This window comes from Vicugna pacos, chromosome 18 (genome assembly GCF_048564905.1).
Source record: "Vicugna pacos chromosome 18, VicPac4, whole genome shotgun sequence".
NCBI lineage: Eukaryota > Metazoa > Chordata > Mammalia > Artiodactyla > Camelidae > Vicugna > Vicugna pacos.
The window spans coordinates 24,190,538-24,209,074 of NC_133004.1; the positions used below are offsets into that span (position 1 = coordinate 24,190,538).

At 51.0% G+C, this 18,537-nt stretch overlaps 1 protein-coding gene, 1 long non-coding RNA gene and 1 other non-coding gene across 4 annotated transcripts in view; 2 read left to right on the top strand and 1 right to left on the bottom strand.

Annotated features, from left to right (window-relative positions):
- Nucleotides 1-7,717, top strand: part of BMERB1 (bMERB domain containing 1) — a 105,107-nt gene extending 97,390 nt beyond the window's left edge. Inside the window, exons 4-6 of one of the 2 annotated variants that reach the window (XM_006212083.4) lie at nt 2,504-2,618; nt 3,909-3,991; nt 6,490-7,717. In XM_006212083.4, coding sequence (XP_006212145.1) covers nt 2,504-2,618; nt 3,909-3,991; nt 6,490-6,602 — 311 coding nt within the window. In that variant the 3' untranslated portion in view covers nt 6,603-7,717. The remainder of the gene's footprint in view (nt 1-2,503; nt 2,619-3,908; nt 3,992-6,489) is intronic. The other variant, XM_072942663.1, reaches the window with a different exon arrangement.
- A 5,228-nt stretch (nt 7,718-12,945) lies between these two features.
- Nucleotides 12,946-15,140, bottom strand: LOC140686933 (uncharacterized). The gene is made up of 3 exons (XR_012060938.1): nt 15,018-15,140; nt 14,387-14,426; nt 12,946-13,185 (listed from the first exon to the last, which is right to left on the bottom strand). It is a non-coding gene; the product is annotated as an uncharacterized lncRNA (long non-coding RNA).
- LOC116284252 (U6 spliceosomal RNA) lies at nt 15,120-15,226 on the top strand. The gene has a single exon (XR_004194018.1). It is a non-coding gene; the product is annotated as a U6 spliceosomal RNA (small nuclear RNA).
- Nucleotides 15,227-18,537: the final 3,311 nt, after the last annotated feature.

An 18,537-nucleotide genomic window follows, 5' to 3' on the forward strand; every position in this document is an offset into this window, starting at 1 on the left:
ATGGCTTTAGCTGAGCTTAGAGGGGAAAAAACCCCGATGCTTCCAGTAACACATCAATAAAAATATTAAGCATGGCCAAGAAAATCATGTTTCTCCAGCCAAGGTTAGAAAATAATTCACCAGACTGATTAGAGAGGACACCTGGGGCCCTCCCCACCTTCAGGGCTTCTCGAGAACAGGCCAAGACGTCTCACCCCATCTCCACTGCCACCACCGCCCCCTCAGGGCTGGGGACGCTTGGACCTGGCTGTAGAAGCCATGGTATCCTGCCCTCGCATGGTGTCCTCCCCTTGGACATAAAAATAGTTTCTCCATAGCGTTATTGGAAAGAATTAAACTAGTGGTTCTCAACCAGGGATGACTTTGCCCCGCCCCAGGGAACACTGGCCATGTCTGGAGACACGTTTCGTTGGCACAACCGGGAGAGGGAAGTGCCTCTGGCGTCTAGTGGGTGGAGGCCAGGGATGTAGCTGAACATCCTGCAGTGCTCAGGACAGGCCCCATGACAAAGAATGATGCAGTCTCGAGAATCAGTAGTGCCAAGGTTGAGAAACCCAGATTAAATGAAAATGTAAAGCTCACAGTCATACAAATAGAAAGATAATTGCTGCGATGTGTGAAGCACGCAGCATTTGCACACTGATGCTGTGAGGCTTGCTTTTCCTTCGTTAAATAAGTGTTTCTTTCTTTTGTACCTGCTTCAGTAAATACTTCATCTAGAGGGCATTTAATCATTAAAACAACAGTGAGGATGTGAAATAATAGCTTATAATAATAGCAGCTGCCTGTTCATGAGCCCTGACTATGCACTGGGCAGTGAGCCTAATATTTCACTTGGTTTCTCTCTCTTAAAACTTGCAACAACTTAATGATTATCTGTATGGAGAGAGTGGATGCTCAGAGAGGTTGAGGCGTGTGCCCGGAGTCACACAGCTAGGAAGGAGAGGAGCTTGGGGTGTCAGGCCAGGACTGCCTGACTCTACAGCGAGGGCTCACGGTTGTGATGGGGCCTGCAGGCCAGGGGAACCAGTTAGGAGACCGAGGCATGGTTCAGGGAGAGATGATGGTGGCCTGGGCTAAAGAAGCGGGTGCCCTGGGGGAGATGGGAAGCAAGGTAACGTCAGCAAGTATATGGAGTTGTTAGGAATCAGGTGTGTGATGCCAGCAAGCAGGGGATAAAGGTAGCAAATAGGTAGATGATTTTGGCAAGCAAAATGGGTGGTGCCTGTAGGCAGGTGAGTGGTGCCTGGAAGCAGGTGGGTGGTACTTGCAGCAGGTGAGTGACACCTTCAAATAAGTGGGTGATGCCTACAGGTAGGTAGGTGGGGCCTGCAGTGGGTGGGTGGGGCTTACAGGCAGGTAGGTAGTACCTGGAGGCAGGTGGGTGGTGCTCAGAAGCAGATGGGAGATGCTGGCAGGAAAGGTAGGTCACACACACAAGCAGGTGAAGAGCCTTGGCCGGTGGGGTGGAGACTTGGGCGAGTAACTGGCTGGTGAGCTGGCACAGACCACTTTGAGTAGGTGGCTTCTCCTGTGAGTTGCTGGGAGGGGCTGCACGAGTGGAGGGCTGCAGCTGAGTATCTGGGGAGCCTGGCGGATGCCTCAACTGGCAAGGGACAGAAAATAGGAAGGAATAACTTGGGGAGGGAGGCTTCTGAGCTCCTAGGGGCGCTGCCAGTTGTTATGTGATAGATCTGGCATAGATCCGGGGAGTGGCAGGGGACACAGGTATATCGGAGGACTGTTGCTGGTGACTTGGAGAGGACAGAGTCCAAAGGGGGAATGATAACCACCGTGACCAACGCGGCCGTAACCGGGAATCCGGGGGCTGCTAGCAACTCCACCCCACCTTCCTCGCTCCTCCTGATTAACAGGAGACACGGATTTTTCTCTCTAATCTAAATATTATATTCTCCTGGTCTCTGGTTCTGCCTCCAGATCTGGAGGAAATTGTCACTGCCAGCAGAAGCAGGCAGACGGACAAGCTGCCCCACTTTTTTTTTTTCTTTTTTATCTTCTGAAGAGATCTGAGCAGAGGGAGCCCAATGCAGGTTTCAGTTTCCGCCCTCCTGGTTTCCTCAGTCCTCATGGCCAACCCTCATTCTTTTATTTACGATTTGGCTTTTTAGCCTTTAGTCTTTGTGACAGGTTGGAAAAGCATGGATGCTTTTCTTCTGACAGATGGGCTGAGCCTCACTCTAGGGTAATCCCCTCCTCCCCCCGCCTTCCACCCGCTCCCACTGCTGCATCCTTACGGCTTACTGAGGGCTGCCCGCAGGCCCTCTCGAGGCAAAGTCCTTTACTAACATCACTGCACTTAAGCCTCACTGTGTGTATTTTACAGAGGAGGAAACAGACGCTTGAAGCAGTCAAGGTGCTTCTCCGGGTTCACCCAGCAAATTAGACGGCAGGGCCAGGATTCCGACCCTGGCCCCTCTGACTCAAGTGCTTTCACCAGCTACACTCAGACTGTCTTTCTTTCCTGATGTTTTCTTCTTCCCAGAAAAAGAAAAAACCAAGCTGCAGAAGCAGAGAGAGGATGAGCTAATCCAGAAAATCCACAAACTGGTGCAGAAGAGAGACTTCCTGGTGGACGACGCAGAGGTCGAGCGGTTAAGGTAAAAAATGTGTCCCCCGAGTACAGGGCTGTCGGAACACAACCCAGCTTCCTGCCAAAACCTCGCATCTGCTCGCATCTACTCACAGCCTTGCGGCAGACATGGGCAAATGCTCCCCAGACGCTGGATGCAAATGCATCCTGGCCTTCTGGCCCGAGGACCCACTTCACATGCAAGAGAAATTCAAATGCAGCTCCAGAGAGTTTTGCAAAGGCCTGTGGGTCTTAAGTGAATGTCATTCGAGGATGCAACCAGGGAGGAACTACGTCACATAACACACGGCAGAGCTTCCTGCACGTTCTTTTCACAGTGCTTTCTCCCAACTTTCAAGGCAACTTCCAGAAATTTCTGTTGGTTTCTAGAGAAACTCTGCGCCCTGTACTGACTTGCTTCCTCGCCCGTCTTCGTCATTTCCCAGCTTTGTTCTCTCCTTCCCCTCCTTGGTGGCTCTGATGTCCCTTCCTGGCCTTCAGGGTCTCCTGTTTGCAGATGCACCGGCCACCTTGGTCTGGACAACAGTGGGCCCTGTGCAGCTGAAGGCTCCCAAGGAGGCAGGGGCACAGGAAAGATATGAATGTTGCTTCTTGAATATTTTTGTCCTGGAGCAAAGCCTTTGGAAGAGGCTGAGAGGGCCTCTTCCAAACCAGAGGGCAGCTTCCATTTAGTTCTCTGTGTCTTCCTGAGTTCTCCGAGGCCCCTAGGACACACCTTGCCTAGCTCAACCAGGCGTGGCCCGTCGATTTTGCTCCTGGTGACCCTTGGAAGAGTGGAGGTGATGTGCCCTCTGAGATCTGCCATGTACCTTGTCCTGGGCAACTTAAAGGTACATGGCCAGGAGAGGGCTATCCCAGCTCCCCTCTAGGAGGGAGGCTGGGTCCTGTAACATCCATGCCTCTGCCCTGGGGTCCCATACTAGCCTGGGTAGGCATTTACTCTATCACTGATACGTTTCTGCGTCATAGTAGACTCACCAGTTACCACACACACACACACTATACACGCATAACACATAACGTATGCACACCACCCATACGTAACACATAACACTCACATAACCCACACCAACATGCATGTACCACCCACATATAACACACACCAAAATACACACACTACCCATGCATAACACACACCAGCACATGCACAGCATCCACACACAACACAGAACAGCATGCATGCACCGTCCACAAAGTCTGACACATGGTTCCACCCTCTCGCCTCATTTCATCAGTTCCTTGATACTTTCCCAGCTTACTGGATTTTCCTCTTGTCTTTACGCATCTGTCTACACAGGGAGCAAGAAGAAGACAAAGAAATGGCCGACTTCCTGAGAATCAAGTTAAAACCTCTAGACAAAGTAACCAAATCTCCAGCCAGTGAGTGCATACATTATTCATTCACCTCCCCTTATCCAAGAGAAAAGGAAATTTAATAAAAGAGGTCAGGGACGGAGGGGGCACACCAAAATGCTTTCTAGAGATCAAACTTGAGCACAGGATGGCAGCAGGCAGGGCCAGCTTCATGGGCAAGCAGCCCGTGCAGCCGCCCAGGGCCCCACGCCTAGAAGGACACTGCACTGGGTTCTGCACACTCTGTAGCCAGTCCTGGCAGCAGCCATCTCCCTCTCATCATACGGTTTGGTGCATTTCATAGAAGGACCTGGGTGGCCACAGAGGCAGGAAGCAGGGACTGAGGCTCAGGGAGCTCTGGCCTTGGCTGGAGTTGGAACCTTTGGAAAAGTGGAGCCAGGAGTTTGTGTCTCAGAATATTAGCTTCACAAAACACTCAGAGCGAAAGGGATTCTGTGTGAAATAAGTTGGGGAAATGCTGCGTATTTGGCCCTCCGTCTGTAGGGCCCCAGCATCCGCTAGCACATGAACGTGATAACAGGTGCTCCCGTCAAGGAACTGCTGGCTCTTCGTTGGCCCAGTGAGGCCACTCAGTTATAGGACATGGATGCCCGATCCGAACCGGCTCGAGCGAAAAGGGAATCTGCTGGGAAAAAAGAGCAATCGGAACCAGGGCTTCAGGGACTGGACACTGTTAGAACCCTTGCTTTCCTTCCATCTCTCATCTTGGCCCCTCTTGGTGTGTTGGCTTTATTTTCTCCTACTACACAGGCCTTCTCCCCTCGGGCCGGAACTCCAGAGCCATAGCTTAGCAGCAGCAAGGCAACACCAGAGATGCCCTCTCCTAGTATCTGAATGTATAAGATTCTGATTGGCCTTCCTTGGATCAGGTTCCCACCTCCTAGGCCATCACTGTCACTAAAAGGCTGGGAACCTGTGATTGGCTAGATCTGTGTTACGTGCCCATTCCTGTAGCCACAGGGACATGAGCTGTTATTAGAGGAAAAGGGACAGGAAATCTTGCTAGAAAGATGAAACCCCGAAGTTTCCACTATCAAATGCAGCCACCAACCCAGTTTTCCCTGATCATCACTTAATATCCCATGAAAACACAGCTGTACAGCGTGTAGAAGTAAAGAAAGAGAAGGGCCCTGGTCCCTTCTGCACACCTCCAAAATCACAAGGCACATAATCTCTGCCTAAACCCAGCATTCTCAATGGACTGTCTCTTCCACAAAAGGCAAACTAGAAAAACTCCACTGAGTACTGCGGAGAAGGAGCAAGGAAACTGGCCTTTTATGCAGGTTTATAGATAGAAAAAAAGCATTCTGGCAAGAAATCAAAACGCCAAGCTTGCACCACGTGCAAGGGGCCCATTGTGGGGTCCAAAGTTATGCCCTCATCTTGGGTGCTGGGATCCCAAGTGGAAAAATTAAAATGTACCTAAAACCAGTGAAATCTTTGGGATCCCAGCAAAGCAAATATAAAATTGCTAGACAGACACGTGTAACTGAAAAATTGTGCTCTACACCAGAAGTTGACACAACATTGTAAGATGACTATAACTCAATAAAAAAATGTTCAAAAAATTACTAGGCAGAGACCTTTCAACTCCCATAATACACAGCCCACAGATAAAAATCCTTATGAAGACAATCTCTCAATAAAAACTGAAAACCCATGAAGAATTGAACCACCATGATAGGAATCAGTAGATGCAACAAAGAGAACGTCCTCCCATCAACCAGAAATAACAAGCTATTTAAAAGGGACAAGAACTATATTTAAAATGATTAAAGAGATAAGAGAAGGAATAATACCCAAAGTGAAACAGCAAGATGCCACGAAACAAGAATAGGTAGATTAGCAAACAGCTAGCCTTCTAAAAAAATTACTGTCATTGAAACAAAAACTCAGTGGATTAAACACAGAGACACAGCTGAAGGGAGGATTCATATAATTGGAAGATGGAGCTGAGGAAATTACCCAGAATGCAGCAACAGGGGACAAAGAGATAGGAAATATGAAAGGGAAGTTATGAAACATGGAGGTTAGAATAAGAAAGCCCAGCTGACATCTAATAGGCACTCCAGGAGGAGAGAGAGCAGGGAATGACAGGCGAGGGTGTCTGAAGAGGTAACGTGTGAGCATTTTCCAGAACTGAAAGACAGGAGCCCTTAGAGTAAAGCGACTTACACAAAATCTCTCATTTATCCATTTGCCAAATAGTTCTTGAATGCCAGACCCTGTGCTCGGCTTGTCAGATGCAACAGTGAGGAGAACAGAGTATGAGACAGGCTAAAGTCAAGGACGGAAAGCCAGTGGCCGCCAGGGAGGTGGAAACAGTCACCAGGACCATATAAAATGCATGCCAGTTCTCCCCACCACCTGATCTGTGGTGTCGGAGCCAAGCCTGGCCAGGGGTGGGCTGGGACAGGGGCTGAAGGTGGTCAGGGCTGTCTTTACCTCACCTCTCCCTCTCTCCCGCTTCCCCTCTCTGCCTCTGTTCCCCTCCCTTGCTGCAGGCTCCCGGGCAGAGAAGAAAGCAGAGCCCCCGCCTAGCAAGCCCACGGTGGCCAAGACGGGGCTGGCACTCATCAAGGATTGCTGTGGGGCCACCCAGTGCAATATCATGTAGCCCCCATGTGGGGTGCCCCCGGGGCCACGGGGACCCCCCCATCCTCTTGTCTTCATAGCCCCCATTTCACCGGGGCCCAAGAGCTCTCCGCGTCGGAAGGGATTGAAGGCAAGCCCGTGACTGCCACCAGGGGCCGCCCTGTACAGAGTGTAGCAATAGGGAGTCCCTCACCGTCGCATGGCCCTTCCCAGAGCATGCCGAACCCAGGAGTCTGTCTCACTGTTTATCCAACCACCAGGAAAGGTCCTCCCTCGAAAAAGTCTATCTCCACTTCTATCTAGCTGTATCTAACCCACCGTGCTAATGAACTGGGAGAGGGGCATGATCCCCAGGTGTGAATAGTCGTAACTTTTCAACAATCTAGCACCATGTTGGACACATTCCCCACCCATCCCTCTAACTCTGCTGACAGGCCTGCCCCAAACGGCTCCGTCCCCTACCCCTATCTGTCCTCTCCCAGGGGCTGTGCCCTGGAGGGCTCCACACAGCCCACGTGTCTTTGGAGACAGAGGGCCATCTGTAAAGATTGAGCTTGTGTGTGGTGTCGTGGTCCTGTCTCCCGCATCCTCCCCTCCCGTGTCTGGGCACGGCTCACATCAGGAGTGTGTCCCTTCGCTCCTGGCTCTTCCTCCCCTTGCAACATCTGTCCCAGGTGTGTGGAGCACAGTGGGGATGGGGCCCTGGCTGGACTACATCCAGGGCTTGGAAGAGGTAGCAGAGAGCTGGAGGCTCCAACACCGAGGCAAGGGCATATGAGAAGGGGACCCAGAGAAGATGCTGACCCAGGCACTCTCCACACACCGGGGGCCACCAGGCGGAGTGCCAGAGGGACACCACTCACCAGCCTAACACACAGACCTCCGCAAACAACAGTGGCAGGCAGGAGAGGCGGCCTGACCCGACAGTGTCCCATCATTCGGTGGTGTGTTTTAACCAGCCTACCAATCCACCTGTGTAACTTGACGTACCTTTGCTACAGCCAGCCCGGCACAGCCCGTGCGACCTCTCTGTCCGTGTGTGTGTCGTGACCGGCCTCAGTAGTTAGCATCGCTCAAGATTCACTGATGTGCAATCACCCATCGGAGAAAATAAAAATGGAAACCACGTACGCAGCATTTTACAGTTTTTACTTTTTTCTTGACTGTAGAGGTAACCCATGTACATAGTTAACCATTTCAAAAATATAGAACGTATAAAGAATTTTTTTTTAATAAACTCCCATAATTCCTCCAACTTGGGACCACTCTGACATGTTGGCATATTTCCTCTCTGTCTTTTTTTATGCATTTTTTCATGACTAGTGTCCTATTGTATCATTTTGTAACAGTTCTCTTTTTCTGCTTAGCAGAATATCACTCCCTTTCTGCCACATCATTAAAAGCTCTGTGTAAATATTAAACACTCTTCATAAATATTTACAATGGCTGCTTAGTAATCCAGCTGGTGGATATACTGTAATTTATCTGACCATTCCCTCCATATTGGACATTCAGCCTGTTTCTAGTTCAGTATTAGAAATAAGGTCAGGATATACATCCTGTGGGGAGAAAGCTTCATTGGATTTTTCCTGATGACAACTCATAGAAGTAAAGGTCTTGGGCCATCAGTGGCTCATATTTTTTCAAAATATTTGTCAATGAAAAGTTAATCTGAAGGTGTCTCTTGTCACAGCATGGGAGTTGACATAAAATTCCTCTGAGTTTGATGGGCCCTCCCATGATGTTCCTGATGTGCTGTTGCTTCAGTCCGAGCTGAGGCCCACATACCACTTTCTGACCTTTTGAAGCTGAGGAGGCTCCCTCAAGCTACTGGCAGTGCCACCACCTGGCCTCAGGTGCCCTAGACCAAGCATGAAGCCAGGCTGCCGTATGAGCTTCCTAGGGCTGCCATAACATATGCCCTTAACCCGGGCAGTTCAAACAGCAGAAATTGATCTTCTCACAATTCTGGAGGCCAGAGGCCAGTGTCAGCAGGCCAAGCTCCTTCTGAAGGCCCTAGGGAAGAATGCTTCCTTTCCTCTTCCAGCTCCTGGCGTCCCCCCAGCAACCCTTGGCTTCGTTGCTCCAATCTCTACCTCCGTCCTCACATGTTCTCCTCTGTCTGCATGTCTGGTCCTCTCTTCTTTTTTTTTTTTTTAACTTATTTTTATTTATTTATTATATTTATTTTGGGGTAGGAGGAGGAAATTAGGTTTATTTACTTATTCTTAGAGGAGGTACTGGGGATTGAACCCAGGACCTCCTGCATGCTAAGCATACGTTCCACCACTTGAGCTATACCCTCCCGCCTGGGTCCTCTCTTCTCATAAGGACCCTAGTCTTTCAGGGCCCTCTCTAAATCTGGGCTGATCTCATCTTGATCCTTACCTTAATGCCTTCTGCAAAGACCCTATTTCCAAATAAGGTCCCATTCTGAGATGGCAAGTAGACACGAATGGGGGTGAGGGGAAGGGGACACTATTTAACCTGTTACACAAATCCTTCCCACCCTTGCAATAAAAACTCAGGCTGCAAAGGGCCCATCACTCTCCATTCCTGGTTGAAAACGTGACTCTGGAAGGCCTGGCCTCGGACCAGTTAGAGAGCAGTCACTCACTGCTCCAACAAGCCAAAACAGGTCGAAACCCTCATAAAAATCCTGCCTCTAGTACACTTGCTGAGCCCTGGGGTGCATCTAGCTTATGTTCCTGCTATTCCTATTGATTTTTTTTTAAAACAAAACCCCACCATTTATTGAGGTTTTCACAGAAAAGTGGAAAACAGTGATTATTCAAGATCCTCCCAGATCACCAGGGCTTCCTGCAAATCTGGGAAAACTTGCAGGCTCCAGTGGTCCTCCACCCCGAGACTCACTCTTTTTGGATGCTGGGGGATGGGGAGGATGATAAGAGGAGAAATATTTACTGAAATCCTATTGCTGTGCCCTGAGCCATGGGTGTACCTGACATCCACTGCATGAGGCAGACCCTATTATTTCCGCTCTGCAGATGAGGAAGTGGCCCGAGTTGCCACAGGTAGTTAGTGGCGGGATGGCCATACATCCCTCTGCCCTCTCCTGCAGCCTCAGTTGTGCTTTCTCAGCCCTTCAGCGTTTCAGCAAATGTCTCCCATCAGTGGATGACCCTGTATTCCATCTTCCCTTGCAGCTGCCACCTTCGGCTACACCTTCACTGCCCATACTGTTACGGAAAAATGTGTTACAGCTCGGTGTTACAGCTTGGTGTTACAGCTCAGTTGTGACAGCAACCTGGATCCGGGCGAGAGACCAAGCAGCACTCGGAGAGTTGGAGAACTCAGGTTTATTACGCCAGCAGGCCCAGAGGAGTTAACACTCCAAGCTCTGGACCCTGTCTGCAGGTTTACACAGGCTTTTATAGGCTGCCAGTTTACACTTTGCAACATCATATGCAAATAAGGTATAACAAAACTTGACTAATTAGGAACAAGCTTTGTAGAAATAGACCAATTAGGAGGGAGAGAAATAACCAATCAGGAGTGAGCTCAGGGAACCAATAGGATTTTAGGGGGTAAGTAAGCCGTTTCAGAGGCAAAAAGTGAGATAGAATCTCTGGGCCAGGGAAGCAGATGGTGCTGGCAGGAGAGTAGTGGCCCTGTCTGGGGGTCCTGCCGGTCTTTTTATGGGGCTTCCCGCCTCAGTACTTCTTGAGAATTGTCCATCGTCTTGCTGACTCCACATTCCTGTCTCCAGATCCCTCCTCAAACCCGTTTCTTGTCACTGACTCCTTGGTTACCTACAGGAGGGAAAAATAATCTCTTCCTTTAACCATTTTAGGTTCTCCAGCAGGGACCTTGTAAATGAAACTGGCCAAAGACAGGTTAACAAGAGAAAAAACCAAAAAGGAGTTTATTAACACGCACATCACACATGACATGTGGGAGCATCCCAGCTTAGATACGTAACCATCTTAGGCAAAGATGGAAGAAAAGGACTTTGGGGCTTCTAGGTGGGGGAAGCAAGTTAGGGGAAGGTGAGCTGGGGAAAACACGTAAACGAGGGCTGTTTTGTAAAGTTTGTTATGCAGATTGAAGTCCTGCCTTCTCCATTGATAAGAGTCCTCCTTTTCCAGGTACGGAAGAGGGAGACGCCTTTTACAGGTGGGAAATTCCTCTGTAAATGGAGATTTTCCTAAGAAAACTTATGACTAGTTTTTAGAGTTTTTCCTGCATCTGCTGATTGTCAGTGGCCTTTTAATCGAAATAATCTATAGGCCAAAGGGGCATGTTTCGGAGTGGCATATTCCGGTACCCCTCATTTACATCCAACTGACGCACACCAGCCTGCAGGCTGGCTGTCGACTTGACTTGACTGCCTACCTGCCCACTGTCTAGGTGTACCTCCCACACTCAGAAGCCCCTTTCTCCAGTCTCCTTTATCCCTTCCTTGTCCTCAGGGCCTGGCCCTCAGCATTCTGCTCTTCTCCCTCTCCGGGTCTTAGATGGCCATCTGCACTCCGACTTTGCCTGAATTCTCTCTTGCACCTTGACCTTTCTCCTACGTTCAGACCCATTTCTCCAACTCTTCCCTGAGGATCTCCATTTGGATCCAGGGTAAGCACATTGAACATGGTGATCCCTAAGCCAGGGGTGGCAAACCCGCGCATCACTTGTTTTTGTAGATTTGAGTTTTCTGTAACATAACCAAGGTCATGTGTGTATGTATCACCTGTGGTTGCTTTTGTGCTACAACAACAGAGTTGAGTGGTTGTGACAGAGACCAAACAGCCTGCAAATCCTAAAACATTTGCTCTCTGGCCCTTTAAGAAAAAGTCAACCAACCCCCATCCTAAACTTCCTCAGCTTCCCCTGTTTCTCCATCTCTCCCAAGGGCACCACCCAGTTGCCAAGATTATCCGAGACTTGTCCTTGACTCCTCTGTTCCCCCTCACGTCCATGCGATTGCCAAGTCATTAGCTTCCACCTCCTAAGTTTCTCTAGAATCTGTCCACACTGCAGTGACCCTCATCTGTCCCCCAGTGTTGCCCCACTGTCTTTTGCTTGGTCAACTGCAGTAGCTTCTTAACTAGCCTCCATGGCACTGGCCATCCTCCACACAGTGGCCAGGTGCTCTCCTGAATAACGCAAACCTAATTGTTATTCCCGTCTTGAAGACCGTTTCCAAGGCTTTTAGGACAAAAATCTGTGTTCCTTCACATGGTTTAAAAGGCCCTCTTAGATCTGGCCCCTTCCTGCTCGTCCCACCTGCTCACTTGGATCCCTCTTTGAAAAATTCCTTGGGTTTTTTGGTTCTTCTTGCCAAGCTTTCTGTTGGCACCTCTCCTGGACCTTCACACGTTATTCTCATGCCAAGAACTTCTCAGATGCCCTGCCAGCCTTTCTCTGGTCTACCTGTGTGCCACTCTGAAGCCAAAATGACCTCCTTAAAGTGCAAATCTAACCAGGTGGGTTGCTTCAAGGTTTAAAACTCTTCCACACTTTCCCTCCATCCTCACAGTAAAGGCTTGGGGCTGGGACCTGGTTTTCAACGCCTTATGTGATGCGAGCCCCCAAGTGTCTCTCCCACCTCCCTTCTCACTGTTCCTCCAGCTTCAGACCCTTGATCACACCAACATTTAAGGGAACACACTGAGTAGGAGCAGGAACACCAGGCAATGTCAAGGAGGGTGTGTGCTGCAGCATCCAACTTGACCCAGAGGTCATGCGACCTTAAGAACGCGATGAAAAGGGCCAACAGGACTTGACAACAGGGCGGGGTTGCTGTGAGCACTCTGAGCAAGGTGCTGGCATAGAAACCAGACACCTTAGGCAGGGGAGTGCCCCCTTACACTCCGTCCCATCAGAGGGAGGGAGAGAGGGCTCATCACCCCTTTTTGGCAAATGGGGAAACTGAGGCTCAAAGAGGGGAAGTGAATCGCCCAAGGTCACGCAGCATATAAGTGGTAGAGCCGGGACTTGAGCCTGAGAGCTGGGTGAGAGCCAGGCCTGGGGTTTTCTTCCTCATTTCTAAGCAGCATCACCACCCCGTCCCTGGCTGAGCTGTACTCAGAGGTGACTCACGGCTTTGGCAGCCACAGCTGAGCCTTTTCTGAGCTTCTCCATTCAGTGGTGGCTGGACAGCCCTGAGCCACAGAGGCTCGGCGACTCAGCTTACCTGCAGCTCGAGAAGCAGCCATTACAACGTCACAACATGCCCAAGGCCACCCACCAAGACATAGGACAGTGGGGCAGGTGTCGGGGGCTGGAGCAAGACACTCGGGAAAGCCGGCTTGAGGAGCAAATGTCAGGTCACTTTTCTGTTCACGTGTTCGTGAATTCCGCTCTTGGCAGGTGCAAGGGAACAGAGTGATGAACCAGGGAGGGACAGTCCTGCCTTCACGTACCTTACTTTCGGGAGGGAGATGAACGTCAAACAGGAGGGTGGGGGCAGCCTCCTAGCCGGGGTTAAGTCTGAACAAAACCCCTGGCCAGCAGGATTAGCAGCAGGGAAAGCAAGCTAGAAAGTGACTGAGGCTTGGAGTCAGCCTCCCTGGGTTTAGACTGCCACTTGCCCTCCCTGCATGAGCCCCGGGTGGTTCCTTCACTTCTCTGTGCCTCGGTGTCCAGACCTGTAAAATGGAGAGAACCACAGAGGGTTAAAGGAGACTGGGTGTGGGAAGGGGTTAGCGCGAGGCACGTGTGAAGGCAGTCATTACTGCCTCCATCTGATGTAGGAAGCTGTAAAATCAGAAAGGCGGCCCAAGGCTGGCTGTGGTTCTTGGAGGGCTGGGGGCTGCGGATGCGAGGTGAGTCAGCCCGACCTGGGTCCTGCCCTCACAAAGCTGGCGGTGAGCAGAGCCGTGGACACTCTGCCATGTGACAAAAGTCGCTGTAACCCAAATGTCAGTGAAGCCCCGTTCCACGTGCTTCCCCCCAACGTCTGCCGCTTCCCTGGGGGGTGCAAGTCCCACAGCCACACCTGCCTTGACTCTCCACACCTCCCACATCCTCCCCCTGCCTGTCCTCTCCCTCTCCTGCTAAGTTCACGTGGAACTCAGTCCCTCTTCCCCACGTTCCCCAGAAACCACGTGGGTCCTTGCCTCCCCACACGAAGCCGACCTTCCAGAACGATCATGGAGGTGGGACAGGGTTTACATCAGAGCCACACGAGCCAGTGGTGACTGACGGATTCCCATTTCCACCAGCTCTGCCAGGGGCCACCCTATGACTCACCCCGCCCCCAGGCCTCTCCACCAGCAATTTCCCTCTTGCTTTCCTGGAACAATTTGGCACCCTGCAGCCTTCGTGGCTGACCTAAACTCCAGGTCCCCTTTGCATTTCCAGAGAAGCCTCACCTGTGCTGCTAGCCAGCGCCAGGGCTCACCTCCCACCCACAAAGAAGACTGAGTCCTCTCTTGATAAGATACACGTGGCTCATGGCTCCCCCTCTCCCAGGAAAGGCCGCTCCATCAGGTTTGGGCTGTGATGAGGAACTGTAGGCTTCCTCTGTCCCACCAGGATAGGGGTGAGCACAGGCTGCAGGGGCATGGGAGGGGGCGGCTAATGGAGTCTGGGGTCCAGGGACTTTTCCTGAGGGAGGATGCATCTCAGCACCGAGCAGTGGCTGGGAGAGGAGCAGGAGGCAGCGGGGGGTGGTGGTGGTGGTGGCGGGGGCCGGGGGACAGGAGGGCTGCCCTGCCGAGAGGGCTCTCCTGGGCTGCAGGAACCTCTCGGTGCCCTTCTCCACCCCCCTGGGTGGAACTGGAGCTCTCTGCATTAGGATTTGTTTAAAACAACAAAATTCAACTGAGTAAAATTTGAAGATCTTACTGGCTTTGTTCAACGATTCATGAATCAGGCAGCATCCAACCTAGCAGATAGAAAGGAAAAAAACGAGACTTTTACAGGCAGAAAGGGAGCGGGACAAGGCAGTTATATGAGACCCCAAAGCGGGTTACTTCTGGCAAAGTCACTTTCCTTTAAGGGATGGCAGGGGTGTGCCAGGCAGGTGACCTACCTAGTGCTGGTCAGGCAATTCCTGACTGACTAGTTTAAGATTCCATTTCTGGGAGACCCGGTTATGTCTTAGTTTGGTGACATGGGGCTTAGCATCAGTGACTCCATTTGGGGCCTGTTGACTTGTTTTCAACAGATCTTTTTTTGGTTATAAAAGACTAAAATTGAGGAGGGAGGGTATAGCTCAAGTGGTAGAGCACATGCTTAGCGTACATGAGGTCCTGGGTTCAGTCCCCAGTACCTCCTCTAAGAATGAATAAATAAATACATCTAATTACACCCCGCCACACACACACAAAGACCAAAATTGAAGCCAAACAGGCAAAAAGTTAAATGGGCATTTCCTGGCTCCTGGGCTGAGATGTCCTGAGATCTAGGGTACCAGTGGGTCCGGGGATTCAAACGATGTTTTCTGCCTTTTGCTACATCTCCCCACTTCACTCACGGTGGCTTAGTTGTTGTATGGCACCAGCTGTAGCTCCCGGCTTCCACCCCCTGGGGCCTCCCAGAGGAACAATCCAGGGATTTCAACAAAAGTCCCAGCATGGTGCTGGCTTCGGCGGCTGCACACATACTAAAATTGGAGCAATACAGAGGTTAGCATGGCCCCTGCACAAGGATGACACGCAAATTTGTGAAGTGTTCCGTATTTTTATCGCTATGCTGTACACCAGAAAGGCACATAACGTTGTAAATCACCTATACGTCAACTGAAAACAAAACCAGGAAGTTTTGATTAGCATTTGATCTAAGTGAGTGGCCAGTGGAATGCCAGTTATCTGCCTTCAGTCCTTCTTAACCACAGTATCTTTTGCTGAAAAAATCTATATTTAAGAATTGGAGGAACAAGGGAGAGTGTGAGCTGTTTCTGGCTGTGGTGGACATCAATAAAAAGTAATAAAAAAAAATAAATCCCAGCGAGGAGTCTCCTGCGCCTGGTTAGTGTCACACACTCAGCTCCAAATCACTTGCTGGGCCAGGGGTGTGGTTCCCTGCTTAGCCAAGCTGGGGTCCAAAGGCCGACCTCAGAAGGTGGGCAGTGATGTCAGCCAGTTGTGCCAGAAGAAGAAAGAAGGGATATTGGAAGGTTAAAAACAAGTGTCAGCTGCCTTTTCGAGAATAAGAAACAGGCTTTCAGACAAGGCAGGGATTTGCTAAGGTCACCAGCGAGCTCACTGGAGCCTGGGCAGAACTCACAGCCCCGGGTCGGACTCAGTGCCCAACGTCTGCTTATCTCTGTGATGTCCAGCCCAGCCCCACGGGCAGCTCAGGCCTGAAGGGAAAGGAGCGCCGGGCCCCTGTGGGTCCCTGCCATGCCCTTGACTGGCTTTACCCAAGAGCTGTTGGCTCAGGTTCGAACAGCCACTATTTACCCACAGGACTAGAAGGACAGAAACCCCCCAGGAAGCATTTCTGTGGCTTCGGGCTCCGAGAAGAGCGTGGCCCTGGGCCAGCCAGCTCCCAGCCTAACTGCCCCGCTCTCAGGCCTCAACCCCCAGGGAGGCCCAGGAGCCTGTTCAACAATATTAAGATGATTTTTTTATTTTGAAATAACTTCGAACTTACAGAAGTTGTCTTTAAAATAGTACGAAGAATCCCTGTGTGCCCTTTTACCCAGATTCACTGGCGGCTGCTTGCATCTTGCTGCATCTGCTTTCTCGCTCCCTTTCTCGGCACACCTGTCTTCTTCCAAGGATGATCTGTTTCAGGCATAATGTCGCCTCACCCTTAAATCCTTCAGCGTGAGTTAAAGAACAAGGGTTCTCTTTCCTGTTACAGAACGGTTCTCCAAGTCCAGGGACACAATACCACTACCTAGTGTTTACAATTTATTGACTTCCCCCATTACAGTAATTCTCCTCCACTATATGGGACCTGGTCCAGGAGCAAGTTTGTTTTTTTGTTGTCTTGTCTCCTCACCCTCCTTCAGTCTTTTTGTCTTCCATGCCCTTGACAGCTCTGGCCGGTGCTTTCGTTACTGATCCGGGCCCTTGGACTCTTCAATCAATAGACATTGATAAGAGGCCAGATGAGAAATTCAGGCAAGGCTGCAGCACGAGGGAGAGGAAACAAGTAACAGGTGCCCTTGCTCGCTGTCCAGTGGTGGGAAGAGCGCATCATTAAGTGGGGTGAGGGTCGGGGCAGATGGACGGGTGGGTTGGGCTGGAGAGGTGGCTTAGGTGGTCTGCCCGCCCCCTTGGTGGTGCTGTGTGCAGTGCCCTGCTTTTGCTCCTGGCACCTCAGAAATGGCAGGGGGTTTGTGGCCTTTCTGTATCTTATTGTTCCTAACCACCCCAACTGCACATGCGTCCAGTTGTTTTTGGCCCCTTATATATTTTTTGTATTCTGTCGCCCAGGTGCAGGCACAGACACTCTGGTAGAGGGTCCCAGGTCCCAGCCTATCTCAGCTTTAGCTGACAGCCTGCATTTTAAACATGTCTCCCTCGTGATTCTGATACCCTCTCCGAATTGAGAATCACCACTCTGGGGGTAGGCAGGAAGGTATGGCGGCTGGGCCCACGTCTTACTTACTCATCGGGGTCCTCATACCTGGCTCAGTGCCTGGCACCCAGTAGGGGCTCAACAAAGATTAGACTTGGGAGCTGTGTAGACCAGGGCCTCTGGCCCAGCTGCGCCACGCATGGAGTGACTTGGGCAATGGCTCGCCCTCGCCAGCCTCACTGTTACTCAGCTTGGAGGTGGAGGGTGGTTGGATGAGTCCATCTTAATTTAAGCCCTTGCAGCTTTGAAGCATGGTTGTTGACCTTTAGAGGGTTGAGCCCGGGAACCCCTTTCCTCCCATGCCAGGAGCTAGATTGGATGTCTCAGGCCTCCTTTGTCAGTCACTCACTCAAATTCATCAAATACTTATGGATCGTCCAGGAGGTGGAAACTGTGACTTGTTCATAACCAGTGGAAGTTGGCAAAGATGACAGGAAGTCATTCCCTTGATTAGGTTCCATTAGGCAAGCCTCTCTTAGTGGAGGGGAAATCCTCCTTGCTGGCTTTGAGCTGAGCCTCAATTATGAGGAGCCTCCAGGGTTTGCAGGTGGCTTCCAGTTGACAGCCAGCAAAGCCTGGGGCCCTTAGGCAGGAGGGGGCAGATGGAGAGAGGGTCAGCAGGGGTCAGGCCTCAGAATCCATGTGCAAAATGTCACTGGTCTCTCCATGTATAGAAATGAAACAGGGATTCTACATTAGAACACAGATTTCTGAAACTTCTTTCCTAATATTCCGTGTCTGGCCCAGATACACCAGGTTCAATGGCTGCTAATGCCGAGGGCTGGGCTCCTGCAGCCTGCAGGTGACCTGTCTGCAAGGGAGAAGGGGTGGGAGGTGGGAGCCGGGTTCTCCCACAACGGTAAGGCTTTCGGGCAGAGGTGGAAGGGCCACCCCAACTACTGCAGCGCCCCCAGCTGGTTCACCAACGTGGGGTGAGGGGCCCAATACCTGGGTCCTTTGCTTGAACTACAGATGTCTCCTCCCCTTTCCTCCTATGTGCCCTAAATCCCCCATTTCCAAGTCCTTCCTTCCCAGGATATGTGAATTCTCTTCATCTTGCTGAGGAAAGTTCTGGCTCTCCAGCTCTCATCTCCTTGTCCCACACACCTGAAAAAGGAGGGGCTTGCCTTCCCACCAGTTCTATAATTTGCCAACTGCATCCCAAAGGCCACCAGGTTTCCTCCTATTCCCACTTAAGCTGTCCCCAGGGGCTGCCTACCTCCCAGGAAGAGACTACAACTCCTCTGGGAAAGAGAGTCACCACTCAGCCTTGGAAGGGTTCATCTGAACAAGCAGATTGGGCCAGCCTTCGCTGCATCTCTCCCCCGAGAGGAATGAGACAAGGCTGATGCTGTAATCACATCAGTGACCTGGAGATTGGCCAGTGATTGACTGAGCCTGAAGTAAAGCAGCGCAGGAGGTGCTAGGTCACGTAAAGCGGTGATGGAGACCTCACTGACTGC